We start from the raw sequence: 19,881 nt of genomic DNA, 5'->3' as shown, positions 1-19,881 counted from the left end.
GGTATTTGGAGCACAGGTGCAGCAAATATCTATAGCAAGGAAGATGGAGCTATGGCGGAGAACCGTGGACAGGGTCAACGCCGTCGGACAGCACCCCAGAACAAGGGAAGACATCAGGAAGAGGTTGAACGACCTATGGGGGAAGGTGCGTTTCATAGCAACAAGACACCAGCTCGCTATACAGAGGACTGGCGGTGGACCCCTACCTCCTCCCCCACAACTCACTGCATGGGAGGAGCAGGTACTGGCAATACTGCATCCTGGGGGCTTGGCCGGAGGAGGACTGGACTCTGGTAAGTCAACTCTCTACTAATATCACTCCCCTACCAGCATGCCAACACATACCCTCATCCTCACTCCCATCACTCCACTACATCCCACACACTCCACCATCACATCTCACTAATCCCAATGCCAAACCCTGCATGTTGTACCAATGCATGGACACCCCTCACAGCCCTGCATGGACACTCATCACTAAAGCATGCACAGCATAGAGAACTAACAATCCCACCATACACCAACATACACAAGTAAAAGCTGGCAGGGCAAAACCAACCATAGAGGTGAAGCCAGGGATGTACAATATGTCATACACATCAACCATAACACATCATTTACATCCCCACAGGTACCTCAGCCAATGTCACCAGAGAGGAGGTGATAGCACTATCCAGTCCCCCAACTGAAGAGGCCCACAGTGATGACAGTAACTCTGGACTTCCGCTTCTGGATAATCTACCTGGCCCATCAGGGACCACTGGACAGCTGGTTACCCAGGCCCAGCCACAGACCACCATAGTGCCTCCCCCTTCAGGAAAGGAAACACCAGCACAGCACCCACCCAGCGTACCCACACCTCTGACCCCAGGACATGTCAATCAGCAGTGTGTCCACCTGTACAGGGACCCCAGGCCACAACTCATACCCAAGACAATCAGGGACCTTGGGTCAGTGGCAGTGAGCACACTGTTCAGGGCACAGAGGCACAGGTCAACAGGGAAACTGGGAGGAGTGCTGTGCGCCAGGGGAGGACAGGCACAGGGAACCAACTCTCCAGGAGGCACTTTCCGAGATCCTGGGAGCCTACCAACATTCCCAGGACACGATGGGCCAGATTCTGGACAAAGTGCAGGAGAACAGGCGGCTGCAGGAGGGACAGTCCCAGGGGATCAGGGAGGACTTGCATGCCCTCAACAACACCCTGATCTCTGAGGGAGGTAGTCTCACACCAACGGGCCCCTGCCACTAGCCGGTCATCTGAACAGCCTTCCACTTCTGCTGCCACTAGTGGCCAGTAGGCCCCGCTACAGGACTCACAGGCCAACAGCACCCCTCCCCCTGCAGAAGGTGAACCACCCCGCAAACGTTCCCTGCGATCCAGAAAGAAGCCAGAGACACTTGAGACATTCCTCACTGGGGTCAGCTGCTATGATAGGTTTGAGTAACCAGAGTCACCTGCTAATTTTGAGGGACAACATTTGGCCACACACTGTCCTATATGGCCCACACCATACCCATACACCAACATGTACTGGGTGGGAACCAGGGCTCACCTATAAGCCACACCCTGTGCCTCTGTAGTTGGGACATCACATTTGGGATGCTGTTATTCCTTAGGACAAAGGCATCATGCACCAACCCAGGATTCTTAGCATTGACGTGGGAGATGTACTGGTCCAATCACACCATCTGCACATTCATGGAGAGGAAACTGTTACGATTCCTGAACACCTGTTCATTCTGGCGGGGGAGAGGGACAAATGCAATATGTGTTCCGTCAATCACCCCAATTATATTAGGGATATGTCCCATTGCATAAAACTCGGCCTTCACAGTGGCCAAATCCTCAACCTGAGGGAATGCAATGTAGCTGCACATGTGTTTTATCAGGGCAGATAATACTGATGTCAGCACCATTGAGAACATTGGCTGTGACATTCCTGCTGCCAAGCCCACTGTCACTTGAAAAGAACCAGTTGCCAGGAAATGAAGTACTGATAGCACTTGCACCAGAGGGGGGATCCCAGTGGGGTGACAGATATCAGATATCAGGTCAGGCTCCAATTGGGCACACAGCTCTGTGATTGTGGCCCTGTCCAGTCTATAGGTGAGTATTATGTGCCTGTTCTCCAGTGTAGCCAAGTCCACCAGGGGTCTGTACACGGGGGTATGTCTCCATCTCCTATTCACCCGCAGCAGTAGGTATCTATGGGACAAAAGAGTGAGGAGCCTGTCACAAACTGAACAGTGGAGCCACAACAGTAGTTTGCATTCTGTAAACATGTAATGGGTCAGTGTGATTTGTCAAGTATGGGCCTATTTCTCCTGTGACCCAGCATTATTCCATAGGGCTCCCCTCCACCCCCGAAATGGCGTCCGCTTGTCCTGTGTTGAGGGACAGGTGGAAGTGAGGTAATTCCGCTGACGTTGTGTGCAGTGGCCGGAGGCGGTCAGGAACCGCTGTGCAACTCCTCATTGGTTAATATTGTGCCCTATGGGTTACAGTGTCCAATCGTGATCTACGCCAGCGGTGACGGTATGCACCGCCGCACACATGACTGCCATTTCCTATCTGATTCCTCACTTGTTACCTGACCTTCCATAGGAGAGGACCTACACTGCATGTGCTGCTGTGACCTGTGTCTGGAACCTATCATGGCCCGTGTGACTGGGGAAAGGGCCCCAGCCTTCACTTCGGATGAATTGGAGCAACTGGTGAATGGGGTCCTACCCCAGTATGGACCGCTGTATGGGCCTCCAGACCAACAGGTGAGTACACTGTGGGCACGATGCATGTGGCATGGATGTATGGAGATGTGTGTGAATACATTGTGTAAGGGGGGGGGATTATCTGTTGGCGGTGTACATGTTGTGAGCTGGGCTATGTATGTGCCAATGGTGATGGAAAGGGGTATGGTGGGCCATATGTGTGACAGGCTGGACTGTTTGTCTAATGGTGTTCTCCTGCCTGTATTGCCTCTGCAGGTCAGCGCCCATCAAACGAAGGGTATATGGCGTGCCATCGCCAAGGTGGTGCGGACCCTGGGGGTCTATGTCAGGCGGAGCACCCACTGTCGCAAACGGTGGGAGGACCAGAGACACTGGGCACGGAAGACGGCGGAGGCCCAGCTGGGGATGGCCTCCTAACGAAGAAGGGGTGCCCGTCGAACCCTGACCCCCTTGATGGCCTGCATACTGGCAGTGGCCTATCCAGAGCTGGATGGGCGCTTGAGGGCAACACAGCAGCCACAAGGGGGCGAGTACAGTGGCTATCATCACAGTTTACTCCTGGTGGGATGTATCTGGGTGGTTGTTGTATGTCAGTGGGTGCCCCAGGCCAGACATAGCAGCGTAGGTCCTTTGGTGGCTAGGGGTCTGAAGGGAAAATAATGGCTAACTAGCTTGTTAGCATCCACTACTGGCCAGGGCTGCGTGGGTCCCAGGTGTGCTGCAGTTGGCAGTGTGTGCCCCTCCTCATGCCTTGGTGGCTAGTAATATCACTGGTAGTGCAATGCATAGTGCGTAGGCCTGTTCCCTGTGTGTGAGGGTGCTGTGTTTGCCGACGGTGGTGTTGGTGCAGTCATTGAGCCAGTGTATCCTTTGTCTCTCTCTCTCCCCCCTTTCTTGTTTTGTCATCCAGCCCTTATGTGCATTAGCATCATCTGGCGGAGGAACAGAGGCACATCCCACAGGAGATGCATCCCACAGGGCCCAGTGGGACAGAGGGCGAGGGGAGCACCACGACGGAGACTGGTGGGGACAATACAGCCTCAGATACCTCCTCCAATGGGAGCTCACTGGTGGTGGCAGACACCTCTGTGACCACCCCAGCTATAAGTACCCCCTTACCAGCACTGCCCTCCCAGCAGCCTGTCAAAATGTTGCCCGTGCCCGCTCACCCAGGAGGGTGGGTATCTCCTTCGCCCCAGGCACCTCAGGCCCTGCCCCAGTCAGCCATGCTGCCCTGAGTGAGGAGGCTATTGACCACCTGAGATCCATCTCTGTAGGGCAGTCAACCATTGCGAATGCCATCCACGAGCTGGCAGCCCAGATGCAACAATCTAATGCATTCCTGGAGGGCATTCACACTGGATGATGGCCCAACAGAGATCGATTCAGGCTCTGGCCTCCTCTCTGATGGCAGCCATTGTCCCTGTTTCCACCATCCCCCCTCCAAGTTCCACTTCCTAGGCCCATTCTCCTCAACCCCAACCCATCCCAACCACAGAGTCTGATAAGCATGCACACAGGACAACACCCAAGAGTGTCACAGCAAACACAAGCACCACACTTAATCCCACAGGCACTCACACAAACACCATCCAGTTGCAGAAATAACAACATCCACTATTTCCACTGTCTCCCCCTCTACCTCCTCCTCCACTTCCCACCCAGTGACATCCTCACTCATACCTGCATGCACTACATCATCATCCACGACCTGCATCATCACCACATCAAGCAGAACACACACCTCACCGGAAGATACCTCCACAACAGCCATGCACACGTCCCCTGTGTCCTCTCCCACCGTGTCTGTCCCCCCCTCCTAAGGTACACAAACCCAAGCACTCAGACACCAAACAGCCATCCACCTCACAACAGCATACAGCCCATGCACCTGCTCCCAAATCCAGCAGACAAACACATCCAACAACCACTCCCTCATCCTCCACTCCCATTACTTCTCCCTCTTCCCGTCCCAATGTCCTTGAAAAGCTTTACCTTTCCACCATTGGCCTCTTCCCTACCCCTCCCCCCATCCTGCACGTATGGCCAGGGTATCAAGAACTCAGCCAAGCACCTCAGCCACACAGGCCACGGGCCCACTTCCATCCGCACCTACTCGTGGTGGAAAGGATTCTAGGCCACAACTACTGAAGGGGAAGGAGCCTGCAGCAGGCAGCAGAAAGAGGAAGGAGCCTGCACCAGCCAGCAGAAAGGGGAAGGAGCCTGCACCAGCCAGCAGAAAGGGAAATGAGCCTGCACCAGCCAGCAGAAAGGGTAAGGCGCCTGCACCAGCCAACAGAAAGGGAAAGGAGCCTGCACCAGCCAGCAAGAAGGGGAAAGAGCCTGCACCAGCAAGCAAGAAGTGGAAGGAGCCTGCACCAGCAAGCAAGAAGGGGAAGGAGCCTGCCCCAGCAGCTGTCACAGAGCACCCACCACCAACCGTGGTTGTGCAGCCATGGCAAGGTGCAGGGGCTGAGCAGGAGACTCCCAATACCACTACCACTACCACAGTGCAGCCATCACAGGGTGCATTGGCTGAGCAGGAGCCTCCCACTACCACCACCACCACAGTGCAGACATCACAGGGTGCAGGGGCTGAGCAGGAGCCTCCCACTACCACTGTCACCACCACAGTGCAGTCATCGCAGGGTGTAGAGGCTGAGCAGAAGCCTCCAACTACCACCACCACCACCACAGTGCAGCCATCACCGCCGGCGGACGCAATGTGATCCAGCCTCCATGGGCTGCTGTGCGGGCTGCCCCCTCCAGAACCAGTGGGGAAGACACCCACCTGAGAGACTGTGGCCTTGCACTCCCCAGGACCATGCACAGGGCTTGTTGCCCCCTCCAGCACCAGTGGAGAAGACACCCACCTGTGAAACTGTGGCTTTGCACTCCCCAGGACCATGCACAGGGCTTTTTGCCCCCTCCAGAACCAGTGGGGAAGACACCCACCTTTAAGACTGTGGCCTTGCACTCCCCAGGGCCAAGCACAGGGCTTGTTGCCCCCTCCAGAACCAGTGGTCTTGTTTCCTCATCTGGCTGAGGTGCCCCTGAGGTGCCTGCCTATTTGCCAACTGATGCCCCTGCAGTGTTCTCTTCATATTGATGCAGGTAACGAGTGGGGCCTTGGACTTTGCTCTGTGGCCATGTGGCCCCACTGAACTGAGGACTGGGCAGTGTCCCTTTTTTGTACATTTGTACATATCTGTTGCATTGCCAAAATGTTATTAATATTGTGTTGATCTTGTTACAATCACTTTAGTAAATTCCTGTTGTCCTTGCATTATTCAGCTGATTTACAGGGATTAAATTGTTTTCATGTGTAGCTGGTTGTGTGTCTGGGGTGTGTATGGTGCGTATGTGTGTCACACTCTTTTTCCTCCCCCGCCTTGTGTGCTAGGCGGCTGTACTCACCGTCGTCGTCTTTGTCAGTGTTGGTGTTCGTGTTGGAGCATGACGTAGAATAACATCTGAAATACTTGCAGTTCTGGTTCCATGGCGGCATGGTTCTTCCCTGTGTCTCCAATGGTGAGTCCTTTCACTTCAGGCTTTTGATGGCATTGGTACTGCACCGGAAAAGGTGACAGATTGTCTTGACATAATATGGTAGGCGGTACTTTGACTTCCTCCTGGCTGTAGGCAGCTACCGCCGTGGTGACTGTTGTTTTCGCCCTGGCGGTCGGTGTGGTAGATTGGCTGTCTTTCGGAGATCTTTCCGCCATGGTCATAATTTGGCAGTAGTTACTGCCGGTCTGTTGGCGGTATTACCGCCACTTTATCAGCGACCGCCAGGGTCTTCACCAGAGGAGACCGAGTCAGCCAAGAATACATAGGTTTGATGCTGTATTTGATGTCGAGCTGTTACATGTTGTAACCAGCATAGGACATATAGGAAATCCATCAGAAAAGGTTCCTCGCATTTCAGACAGGTGGCTCATCACTCGTCAGCTGCTGATGTCAAAGTAGAGCCTGGGTTAGAAAGGACAATTTAAAAAAAAAACAGACTGCCATTGATCTTACATTGCCAATGTATATCATGGACACTCCTGTTGCTGATTCCAAGTTTCTGAAGACACGATCGAGACGAGTAAGCAAAGCACCAAGAAGCCATATTGAAGAGATATGATTGTGTTGATATTTGTAAAAAAAATATATATTTTTTTATTTAACAGAGGGGGGATGTAGTATAGTGTGAGTATAAATGAAGGAACCCTTTTGGCTTATGAAAACTCCGTAGAACTGTGACGTAAGTGTTACAATGTGGTGGAGTGAATGCAGGTTTAGAATGTTGGGTTCGCAGTTACACACAGACGAAAAAAGACATGTAATACATAGCTTCATGTTTGGCGTATCTATTGACAGGTACCTACGCTGGGGAGGACACTACAGTAATATGAAGGAAATCAAGAGTAAAAAAAGTGTCCCACCAGACCATAAAACAGTCCCACCAACAGCCATTAAACTGACCCACACACTGACTTGGCAGACCAGCCCTTCTGGCACTGCCAGATTGCCCTCTAGGCTGGTCCAAGCTTTGTTGGTGAGGCAGAGCAGGTCCAGGCTCTACATCAACCTCAGACATGGAGATATGGCAGGAAGGCAGCCAGTACAAGCAGTACTGAAATGCAAAAAAAATGCTCAGCACCTGAACCTTTGACCTTTGTTGCCACCACCGCACTTGCATGTGGACTGCTTAGGTGGGCCAGCCCACATCCCTGCTGAGCCTTCCTGGGTGAAATAACGAAGGTGTGGTCGGCTCAGGCACACTCACAGTTGGGTGCAATAGAGAGATTTTTTTAACAGTCGACAGTCATGGACAGGGTCAGCACATGGAGGCACCAGCAGTGCCATGGCGCCACCACTGTCATCCTCGAAGCAATGAATACCTTAGTGGGCATTAAGAGACTGGTAGCCAGGGCCTGCCCAGTACATTTTTACTTGACCCAACAGACTGCCTTGTGCAGGAGGGGAGTGCCGAGGGTCAATAAAATAAGTCCTGACCACGTCCAACCAATGGCCTAAATTTAGTACTGGACCGAAATGCATACCATCAGTAAACTACTGAGTGGGGGGCTACTATGAAGGCATACTGCTAAGGTCAAACAAGAACATTACTGCGTGGAGCGAGAATTCAGTTTTCAGCCCTACTGTGCGGGCACTTGTACTTGCAATTTATTGATAAAATGGAATTTGGCTGCAGGGCACTGAAGAGAGGAAAATCAAATGGACACGTTACTTACCGATCAAAGGAGATCTCACAATAGGACTTCGCTGAGAGGAAAGTTACTACCACCAGCACTGCTGAAAGAGATTATATTTTGCTACCTGTTTAGAGCAAGCCTAAACTGGCAAATTACTGATAGGAAATAGTCCATAGTGTAGCCATTGCTGATATGCAGATTACAATGTAAGGATACACCTATAACCAGTTTATACATACCAGTTGCTGTTCGGTGGAAGACTGCACTTGCAGGGTCCTCATTAGTGAGCTCACACCGACATGACACCACTGGAGCCCAGTCACTTCAAGCATTTTTGTTGCATTAGGTAAAATGCCATTGTACTGCTCAATCTACTGGCAGTGGGATCATACATCCATGTGTAATATGGAACTAGGCTATGTCTCGCTTGGCGGTTATCCCATATCAAACTTCCATTACACACACTGTTGATCATTATTCTGCATTTTGCTGCCAACACCAAGTATTGTTGTCCTTGTTCTCCCCAGGGCTCAGAAGACTGATAGCTGCAGCAAGTACCTCTATTCTTCAAAAGCCCTGGAAGTGAAATGTACAGAGGGCATCATAGAGAGGCTGTCTGCTCTAAGGTTGAGACTGTTTCTCACCCTAAGAATGGGGAAACTGTCACTTTTAGGAGGGCTTTTTCTGCACTCACTGCTCCCTCTCAGGCACATGCTGGGCATGTGACATTTGGAGGAAATTGAAGGCATCCAGCTTTGAATACACATTTGTATATTTACCCTTCTCTACTGCACTTCTACTGCCAAGCTTTATAATGAGAGTGCAACAAACCACTCTTCAGGTCTCCTTCTCCTTGCGCCTGCCAGTTTAGTGAACTAGGTCATAACATCCCAGTGGGCAAGTCTTTGAGTAGGGTCCCACCCTTACTAATTCTTGTGGATTGTGGTTTGTGGCACTTGTGGTTTGTAAATAGAGTGAGTGCACAAGTTCGGAGGTTCCTGTGCTGTATGAGAAGTTTCCGATGTGAGTACAAGACAATCGAAGAACAAAATGAGGTTCTCCTTCAGCTTGTTGTGGGGAAAAGATACGTTTGTATATTGTTTCCACCTGCAGAGCTCTATAGTCCATTGAGGCCTATAGAGCTCTGACAGGTTGTAGCTGCTTTTGAGAATAGCTGGCATACTAAAATGATCCTGGGTATATTGCTCTCCCGTTGGTCATCTGGAATGGGTCAGAATGAAGCATGATGTCACTGCAGCTCTTTTTTTGCTACAGTGTACAACCATAGATGTCAGACTTTTGTTTAAGAACAGTTGGTTCTCTTTTGAACCAATTCAAGTTAAAAAAAACTTACTTCGCAAAAAACATGTTCATCTCCCTTGGACTAAGCATATCCATAATTAGAATTCTTTTGGTGCTAAGAGTTACTGACCTCGGCAGCAAGACAACTTCTTCTTAAGCTTTCTCTGGAATTGTGACCATGTTTTGTAACTTGTGTGCAGTGGAACTTAGAACCATGAAAAAACTACATGAGCTTTGGGAAACAAAATGGACACCCACTTGAGTGTCATGTATTTGGGACGTTACGGGGCTTTTTAAATTTGGACTTTTCTTCTTCATTTTTGCCATGTTACCTATGGGCTTATTTTAATACTTTTTTATGGTTGTTTCATTTTACTAATAAGATAAACTAGTAAAATATATTTGATTTAATATATTTTGTGATTTTGTTTGTGAGGCACTCAGATTCCTCTGAACAGGTTCATGCTAGAGACAATTGATAGCATAATAACAGAAGAGAACATGGTTGAACACCACTACAGCAAAAGTTTTAAATATAAATATTTAAATCTCTGCATTGCATCCATGGTTCTAGCATATTTGAAATGATGTGTTTTGTGGTAGGTGATAACCTGCCTTAAGACTTGGATGGGGAGTCAACACACTTCCATTGACATTCTTTTTTTCTGTGTCGTACGCATTAAAAACCGAGTTGAACTTAGCCAGCTGGTGCCTAAAGACTGGATCAGAGTTTGTGAGAATGGTTATAGGCTAACACAAGTCTTGAATGATTGACATCTTATGGGTGGCTCATGTAATGCTATCTGTGTGCTTGTGGGCTTGCAGCACCCTCTTGTCTTTGCATTGCTTTATGATCAAAGTTGTGTGGGAGATTCAGTGATGTGTGACATTTTATTGGATAAATGAAAAAGGAAAAGTATAAAAATTGAAACAGAAAAATATTGACGCACAGCAGCAGTTAGGATACTCATGCAGACATTCTAACGGATAAGTACACTAGCAGTAAATAAGAGACCAAAATAAATATTTAAGTATTGTTTATTATTGTGCATACTTCAAATGTTAACTTTAGAAACAATTTACCATTCTTGCCTTTGTTTTTAGCAGGTGCCTCTTTGCGAACAAACCAGCCATGGAGATCCCTGTATCCTGCCCAAGAAGAACGCGAGCAATCATCACAGAATGAGAACTTGTTTAGCAACAGACATTGTGATATAAGAACTTATTCCAGTGTTACTACCACTCAATACAAGCCGTCAGCAAAGAGTTTCTGTAAGAATGGTAGTGAATTAAAGGGATGTATGCTTCCACCAGATGAGAATCCACATACTATGAAAAATAACCGTACTGCTCCACAGCACTTAATCAGAAAAGCATTGCAGAAAAGCTTGCAAGAAAGTGTCACTTCAAAGACATTGAGACTGTACCCCTAAACGAGAACCCGCAACATTGGGCATCCAGAACAGACATCATCATCCCTGGAAAGGCCGTTGCATGTAAGTTCTCAAGGAAGTGTCCAACAAAAATATTCAGGTAAGTATCATTCAAGAAGATGCTCTGACGTTACACTGCATCAAGGACAAAGAATACCATCCCTGCAAAGTCAAGAACATCATCTGACAAGAATCGACAGAGAAAGAGATTCTAGAAAAGAAACAGCAAAAAGAGGTCTGCGGAATGTACCTGTAAAAGAGATCAAAGAATAGAATACAAATGAATATTCAAAGAAAGTACCAACCAAAGAGATTGCTGGTCTTTCTTGCAGCTCAAGGGATGGTATGACCCACACATATTATCACAAAATATGAATTCAGAATATTCAAAGATCATTCCAATGTCTAGTAAAGATATATTAGCAGATAGTAGGGAGAGGCAGAGTGAGCTGGAGATCACAAATACTGACTGTGCTTATACCGTATTGGGACCAGTCAAAGGGATTTTGTAACTGAATCTACTAATCCCCAACATGACAGGGGATCACTTTGATATACATCCATTTGCCATAGAACCTCTTTGTGCATAACTTAAGTTTGGGACGGGCATATGGCTCAGCCAGTTACAGGCTGAGGGGCCAGGAGTCAGCACATTGAGTAAATTAACCCTTTCCAGATAACAGAACAGCTTTTTACATCCGGCAGCGAGTAACCTGTGGTTACTTACAAAAGACACCCTGTGGCACTAGCTGGATTTTGTCTGAAGACACTCAAAGGCCTCATTATGAGATGCAACCTAATATCGCCTGGATTTAAGAGGCTGGATACACTAGGTTAAAAACATCTTGGCTTGGCCAGTGTGGATCAGAGGGCATCCAACACCACATGTTGGTGGTGAGGTATCACCACTTTTTTATTAGTGCATGTAGGGGTGTGCAAAATTGCATATTTTTTAGCAAATTCTATAAAATTCTGCAAAGTTATGCTTTTAGTGCAAAATGTGGTTTGTCAGTGTCTCGAGTGATTTTGTTCACATGAGAATACACTTTGTGCTAAAACGTCTTGTGAGATACTGACAGGAGACTGGTTCAAGAAAATGTCTCTCATTGAGACATTTCTGTGAGACCAAATCTTCCATATTCAACTTTTTTTTTTATTGCATACTGTGAATTTGGAGAATTATTATCAATTTTGTGTAACGCATAATTCAAGAATTGTTGAATTTCACCACATAATCAAAATTATGCCCAGGACTAGTCAGCATCTGTTTACCTTCCTGATAAAATTTCAGACCCTCTAATTAATTATGATATTGAATTCTTCAGTGACATTTTAGAATGGACTTGTCAAAAGTTGATGCGTTGCGAATTTCACGTGGAATGACTTGTGTTGATCTGAGAATTGAAAATCCGAGAGAATGTGGATAGTAATACATCAATAAAACTAAGGAAGGCTGCCAAAAATTAACTCATTAAAATAACGAGTTAAAACAAGATAAGATTGAAAGGTAATCCCAATATAAACGGATGATAATGAACGACAGAGCCTTGAACAGTACAAATGGTAACAAGAAAAACAATAAGTGAATTGGAAATTAGCCAGATATCATGGAAATAAAAAATCAGAATAAACTTGATTGAAAAAAACCTGACCTAACCAAATAAAATAAGAGGTAAGCCCAGTATAAATAATCTCTATCTTTGCCTTGTCTTTTTCCTGACCTCCTTGGGGCAAGGAAATGAGACTGAATGGATGCAGATGCACTTTTATGATGAAATGGGCTCTGATAAAAAATACTGCCTGTTTTGGAGTATGGAAAATATTCTCTATCCAGTCCAATGCTGGGGCCATTTCTGAAATGAATAATCTGTGAGAAGATATACTATTTATGAGAAGAGAATATGACTGAGGGTAAATAACTCAAAGTAAATCCCCTTTCTTCAAACAATCTAATTAGAGTTCTCTGATGCACATTTTCAGGCGTTTACCATGTGCCCCTCATTTCTTGCTGCCACTTTGTCCCCTTCTTTTAATAGTTGCTCTTGATCCTCAAACTATGAGTCCTCGCTGGCTTTCTTTGCAGGAAGCTATAAGGCAATAATAAGACAGATATCAATAAGCTGTGAAATGGTCACTGCAAGAAATTGGTTTACTGGTTTTGAGGGGTGAAACAATACTCAAGCAGCAACCACAATCCTTGTCGGGACGAAGTCACAAGCAAACCCTATATTAACACTTGCTCAACCCTTTGATAGCTTGGCCCAGAGCAGTTAGGTTTAACTTAGAGGCAATTTGTAAAATATCTGTGCAACACCTCAAACAGTAATAAAATAAAAACAAAACAAGAGTGACCAAATTACAACAATAGAGCAGATCTTAATATATAAATCAAGACGAAAACAACAAAAATCTGGTTAGTAGAACTGGAGATATGCAAGTTTAAGGATTTCAGTGAAAATACTATGAAAATGCACAAAACACCAACTGTGGATATCTGGTTGCTCTGGACCAGGACAAAGTCACAATTTCAGGCCGATTGAAATGGAATACATACTGGCTACATCAACAAGAGTACCTTAAATCGTGGTTGCTGAGCATTACAAGGTCTCACATCGAAGAAGATGTTAGGCTCGGGTCAGAGATGCGTTGCCCAGGACTGGCTCCGGGGAACTGCAAGGCCACTATTTGAAGTCCTGCATCATCGACGAAGGGGCCTGTAGTGTGAAGTCCTGGATCGGTGATGCGTTGCACATTGACTGGTTCAAAAGAAGCAGCAAGGCTTGTGATATGGAGTCCTGCGCCGTCATCGAGAATGCCATCAATGAACAGCACATGATGCGAGGGCCTATGCTGGGGATTCATTGCGCAGCTGCCTTTTGGAAGATGCTCCAACGACAATTCAAAGTCCTTGCGACAGGAAAGTCCACACAGCAGACGCAATGTGTCGGTCCTGCTCAGGATTGGGCAATGCAATTGAGGAGATACATCCGATCTGCTGGGCCTACAGATGGGCTGGCAGACCACCTTCAGGCCCACTTCTAAGGGTTCAGGACTGAGGTGGCACCACTTGGCAGCGTAGGACTCACAGTTGCAGAGTCCAGGTTGTGGTTACAAGAGACTATCCCTAGAAGTCACTGTATTTGACCATGGTACAAATTCCAGGTCCAGTCTTCCTCACCCAGGCAAGAGGGCAGCAGTTGAGAACAGCAGCACAGCAGACCTTCAGGTCAGCGGTCCAGCATAGTGGCAGTCCTTTCAGCCGCACAGCAGTCCTTCCTGCCAGAGTCTTCCACAGATCCAGAAGTGTACTGAAGAGTTGGGTCTAAGGCTCTATTTTTTTAGCGAGGTTTGTACCCCCTCTCTTGAGTTGTCAGGCATTCACTTCATCCATTTTGTGGCCCCAGCTTATCTGAGGTCAAAATAGACTAGTGACAAACCATTTGTGAGAGTGCTCAGGCAGGTCCTTTATGATTTGCAAATGTGGTAGGTGACAGCTCCTTCCCCTTGTTACCTATGAGTGCCCCATCCTACTAACACCGTCCCTTTGTCTCACTGTCTGAGAGCAGTACACAAAGACCAAGTGCCAGCTACACCTAATCATGTGACACATCATGTGACACAGGATCAGGCAACAGGCACTGATTGCTTAGGGAAGGAAAATACCAACCATTGAAAAGTGTTTTTTTCAAAATTGTGACTAAAATCTGACTTTACTATTAAAGAGGGTGTTTAATTACTATTATTTAGACACTAAACTCAAACAGCTTATTTAATGTAATAATGTAACTCCAGTGGTATCCTATGGGAGGGGAGGCCTAGAAGTAATGAAAAACACATTCGAGAGTTTTTCACTATCAAGACATGTAAAACTTAAAAGTACATGCACTACATTTTAAATACACGATACCCTGCCTTATGGACTGTTTAGGGCACATCCTAGGGGTGGCACATGTGTATTAAAAAGCAAGGTTTATGCCTGGCAAATATTTTATTTTGCCAGTTCGAAATGGCAGTTACAAACTGCACACACAGACTGCAGTGGCAGGCTGGAGGCATGTTCTAAAAGGCTATTTCAGTGGGTTGCACAATTAGTGCTGAAGGCCACTGGTAGCATTTTAATTTGCAGGCCATGGATACATGTAGTACCACTTTACTAGGGACTTACAAGTAAATTAAATATGTTAGTCAAGCCAATTCTGCTATGTCTGAAGGCGAGATAACAAGCACTTTAACACTTGGTAGCAGTGGTAAAGTGAGCAGAGTCCTAAATGCCAACAAAAACGTGTTCAGTAAACAGGAGTGAAGGCAAAAGGTTTGGATATAACCCTTTAAAAAGATCTAAATCCAACAGTCACATAAAAGACCAGGTACAGCTGATAAAAGGACACTGTAAGCCCTGCGCCTAGTTGCATGTAAACGTGCGATAGTGGATCTCTGGTCCTCATGGCTTTTCCGCAGTTTCCTGTTATATAGGACAATATAGCTAGGTCAAATTCTCTCAGAATAAACAAAAGCTATATTTCTTTCTATTATATATAATGTTTTAATATTGATGCAGTTTTATGGTATTTATAGTGTTCTATATTTATCCATATTTGTTTTATTAATAAATCAGTATTCATCCATATTTATGTTTTGTTCTGTGAAACCAATAAAATTTCAAGTAGAATTTTAGCATGTTTGTATGAAAATTCTGTTGGGTGTAGGGTGGGTGAAGTCTTGTGAAGTCTTGTGTTTAGGGACAATGTACCATGTTTATTTTTAAGAAAATTCTGTCTCAAGATTAACGTATAGGGAGGATAAAGGCTGATGTTTAGGAACAACATGTTCATTGTTAGTCAAATTCTGTCTCAAGAAGAGAGGTGCATGGTAACTGAAGGCTGGTGTTTAGGGACGACTTGTTCACTCTTAGTGAAGTGTACACCAGCTAACTATTATCCTATCTCTTTGATTTGTTAGCAAAGGTTTATGGTGAACTGTTAGTAAAACCCCTGGATGATTGGATTGAATCAAACCAAATTATGACCAACCTCTAGACTGTTTTACCAATGGTATATGGACAGGGAAATACAGTTTTAGACTCAACTTAGTAATAATGAAATACAGCCACCCTTGGGGGGTACTCTGCACAGCTTTTATAGATTTAAAGTCTGTATTTGATAGTATAGCTAGGTAAACCCTATGTCAAGACTTTAGGAAACTTGTAAATGATGAGAAAACCACGGCAAATCACATGATCATAGTATGAGACATTCTATTATTTAATGGTGTTTCAGGAAGAACAAAATATCCCGATTCAATGAAATACATTCATGAGGTTGCTTGTAGATAGATTCCAGAATGGTAAGAAAACAGCCGACACGTGTTTCCTCATTCTTGACTTTTTCAAGGCTGTGAAAGATGTAATATAACAGTCATGAATCTAGTTGGTATTAATGGGATGTATTTTGGTGTGAAATGTGAATACAACAAAGATGTGCGAGCCTGATAGCAAAAAGGAGAAAGAAAGAGAAAGCCCCGTGTGGTGGATGTGGAACGATTGAAGATATAGAGCTAGAATATTATATCAACTTAATAGTGTAGTGATTAGAGAATTATATACCGGTGAAAAAGTGGATACTAATATGACACCGTAATTGAAAAACCATGTAAGAAGGTAAAAAGCCAAATGCCACAATCAAATGCTGAATTGGCTAAGAGTAGCAGCATAACTCTAAGTGTGATTATAAGGATATGACAGTGTGTGTCCAAGCAAGAATTATACGGCCATACCTCATTTATGTTTTGAAAGGTAAAGTTGCGTAAAAGGAGTTCCATATTCCAAGCCGGTTCGACAAATTCGATCAGTATGTCAGAAAGATGAACGGAATTGCGGGACCATGATAAGTCTATAAAGCAATAAGGGAAGCATCTACTTAGATGTCCATCTAGAGACAAAATAGATCAAGAACCCTCAGTTGTTTGTTCAAGATCGAGAAAATTGTAAAGATTAGTATGTTACTTGGAATTAACGATATTTATGTTTAAAACGATGCTAAATTTCAAAGAATCAACTATTTTATGGGAGATCATAAAGGAGATTTATAGTGCTAATGAAAAAGGAGTGTGGAAATCAACAGTCCTTTTAAATCTGAAATTTAAGTGAAAGGGCATTCAAACGCCGTAGTTTGTAGAAATACGGCTAGGTTCTGGTCTAGTCGGAGTAGGTATAGATTATATTTAGCGATTTACACATTAATGTAGGTGGAACAAATGACTAAAATGATTAGCTAGAGGCCATACAATAGCACGCGTTGTCTGTTCAAAGGCAAAAGCCAAATAGTTGATGCAACAGGAGAAGGTGATTGGCGTAGCGCCCTTATATATTTAGCGATTAACACATTAATGTAGGTGAAGAAAAAAACGGACTAAACTGACAAGCTAGAAGCCATAAAATAGCGCGCGTTATATGAGCAGAGGCAAAAACCAAATAGTTGGTGCAACAGGAGAAAGTGATTGGCATAACGCCCTTACTTGTTGCCGGTCCGTAAGTTGTTTCGTTCGAGTGCCGTGTCTAAGGCGAACGTCGGTAACGCGTTTTTGAAGAAGGGCCAGATGATGGAAATAGAAAGCGGACTCATAAAACAAAACAAAAATGGGGTCCGCCATCTTAGAATGGTGCTAGGACACACAGTATCAATGATAGTAGAAGAGAAAAGCAAACTTATGTGCAATGTAAAAGAGGATGAATGAGGAAGTATGGGACCTCACTCCTATTCATGTTATTTGAGTATTGGTGTGTGTACAAATGTACTGATAGTTGTGTGGGTGTTTGTAGTGTGTGATATAACATTGCAATGGTACATTTCTATATTGCAATGTTGCCAATATTTTGAAAAACATATCTGAGCAGATAAAAGGGCACATATCACATTTTTGAATGGTATCATCAATTATATGCAGTTTATGCAGATACATTTGGAAAAAGGATTAACAAAGATGTAAATGAGAGAGGAATGGATAGTGAGCTAATCATATTGTTGATGACATGTTAAATTAGTAGTACAGAAAATACACAAGTAGAGTACATATATGCAACAATATATAGAAAGTACAGCAATGTATTATAAACAGGTTACAGAAAAACATGTAGATCCTTGTCCGAGTTTAACCCTTCTTCCACTGTACGAAGTCTGATTATCCACCTACTCTCCAGTTGTCTCAGCAGGAGAGTTTTGTTGCCACCCCTGTTGGCCCTTCCCAGGGTGGCGATACCATGTGTTTGTATATTTAACCTTTCTTGAGTTGGATGTTCTAAGTTGTAGTGGACTGCAAATGGGTAGTCGTTGTTGTTGTTTTTAATAGCCCGTATGTGCTCTTGCAGTCTTTCTTTAAGTGGTCTGATGGTGCTGCCTACATATATTTTCTTGCATAGGCATATAATGCAATAGACAACAAATTTGGTATTGCAGTTTATGAATTGTTTTATCGTGTGTGTCATTTTGGTATTATAGCAGAACTTTTTTGTCTTGTCTAGAGTGTATTCACATACGTTACATTGGCCACATTTGTAAAAACCCGGTGGTGGGGACGGTAGCCAGCTCTCATTGGCTAACTTAGGTAAGAAGCTATGACATAGCTTGTCTCTTAAAGTGCGTCCTCTACGATGAATTATGAACGGTTTGTCCTTGAGATTTTTCTTGAGGGTCTCATCGGAAAGTAGGATCTGCCAATTGTTCCTAAAAATTTTAAAGACCTCTGTGCTGGCACAGGTATATGTTGTGACAAAGGCCGGAGTTTTTTTCCTGTCGACCTGTTTGTGCGTCTTTTTAGAAAAAAGGGAAGGTCTGTTTATTTTAAAAATTCTGTCACGAGTGTTGTTTAACAATTTTTTGGAATACCCTCTATTTAGGAAACGACGTTCCAAGGAGTTTAACTGCTTATGGAATTCAGAGTCATCAAGACAATTACGTCTGATTCTCACTGATTCTCCAAATGGAATTGCTTTAATCTCAGAGTAGGGATGTGCACTGCTAGCGTGTAAAACTGAGTAAATCGCTAAATATAATCTATACCTACTCCGACTAGACCAGAACCTAGCCGTATTTCTACAAACTACGGCGTTTGAATGCCCTTTCACTTAAATTTCAGATTTAAAAGGACTCCACGCTCCTTTTTCGTTAGCACTATAAATCTCCTTTATGATCTCCCATAAAATAGTTGATTCTTCGAAATTTAGCATTGTTTTAAACATAAATATCGTTAATTCCAAGTAACATACTAATCTTTACAATTTTCTCGATCTTGAACAAACAACTGAGGGTTCTTGATCTATTTTCTCTCTAAATGGACATCTAAGTAGATGCTTCCCTTATTGCTTTATAGACTTATCATGGTCCCGCAATTCCGTTCATCTTTCTGACATACTGATCGAATTTGTCGAACCGGCTTGGAATATGGAACTCCTTTTACGCAACTTTACCTTTCAAAACATAAATGAGGTATGGCTGTATAATTCTTGCTTGGACACACACTGTCATATCCTTATAATCACATTTAGAGTTATGCTGCTACTCTTAGCCAATTCAGCATTTGATTGTGGCATTTGGCTTTTTACCTTCTTACATGGTTTTTCAATTACGGTGTCATATTAGTATCCACTTTTTCACCGGTATATAATTCTCTAATCACTACACTATTAAGTTGATATAATATTCTAGCTCTATATCTTCAATCGTTCCACATCCACCACACGGGGCTTTCTCTTTCTTTCTCCTTTTTGCTATCAGGCTCGCACATCTTTGTTATATTCACATTTCACACCAAAATACATCCCATTAATACCAACTAGATTCATGACTGTTATATTACATCTTTCACAGCCTTGAAAAAGTAAAGAATGAGGAAACACGTGTCGGCTGTTTTCTTACCATTCTGGAATCTATCTACAAGCAACCTCATGAATGTATTTCATTGAATCGGGATATTTTGTTCTTCCTGAAACACCATTAAATAATAGAATGTCTCATACTATGATCATGTGATGTTTCGTGGTTTTCTCATCATTTACATGGACTGGAACCCACATGGGCAACAGCTTTTCACACCCTGTGGCTGGGTGTTTAACCACTTGAGCACTCCTTTTCTCCACGAAGAGACTTTGCTGTCATGAACTTTGTATTCTATTAAACAAAAGCCTTTGGAAGTGCGCACCTTCCACACACAGCCAC

General features: G+C 44.6%; 1 protein-coding gene across 1 annotated transcript in view; it reads left to right on the top strand.

Annotated features, from left to right (window-relative positions):
- Positions 1 to 15,345, top strand: part of LOC138265818 (ubiquitin carboxyl-terminal hydrolase 12A-like) — a 735,388-nt gene extending 720,043 nt beyond the window's left edge. Inside the window, exon 14 of the mRNA XM_069213886.1 lies at positions 10,344 to 15,345. Coding sequence (XP_069069987.1) covers positions 10,344 to 10,672 — 329 coding nt within the window. The 3' untranslated portion in view covers positions 10,673 to 15,345. The remainder of the gene's footprint in view (positions 1 to 10,343) is intronic.
- The last annotated feature ends 4,536 nt before the right edge of the window (positions 15,346 to 19,881 follow it).

Source organism: Pleurodeles waltl, chromosome 11, assembly GCF_031143425.1.
Source record: "Pleurodeles waltl isolate 20211129_DDA chromosome 11, aPleWal1.hap1.20221129, whole genome shotgun sequence".
Lineage (NCBI taxonomy): Eukaryota > Metazoa > Chordata > Amphibia > Caudata > Salamandridae > Pleurodeles > Pleurodeles waltl.
This window is presented reverse-complemented; position numbering and strand designations above follow the sequence as displayed.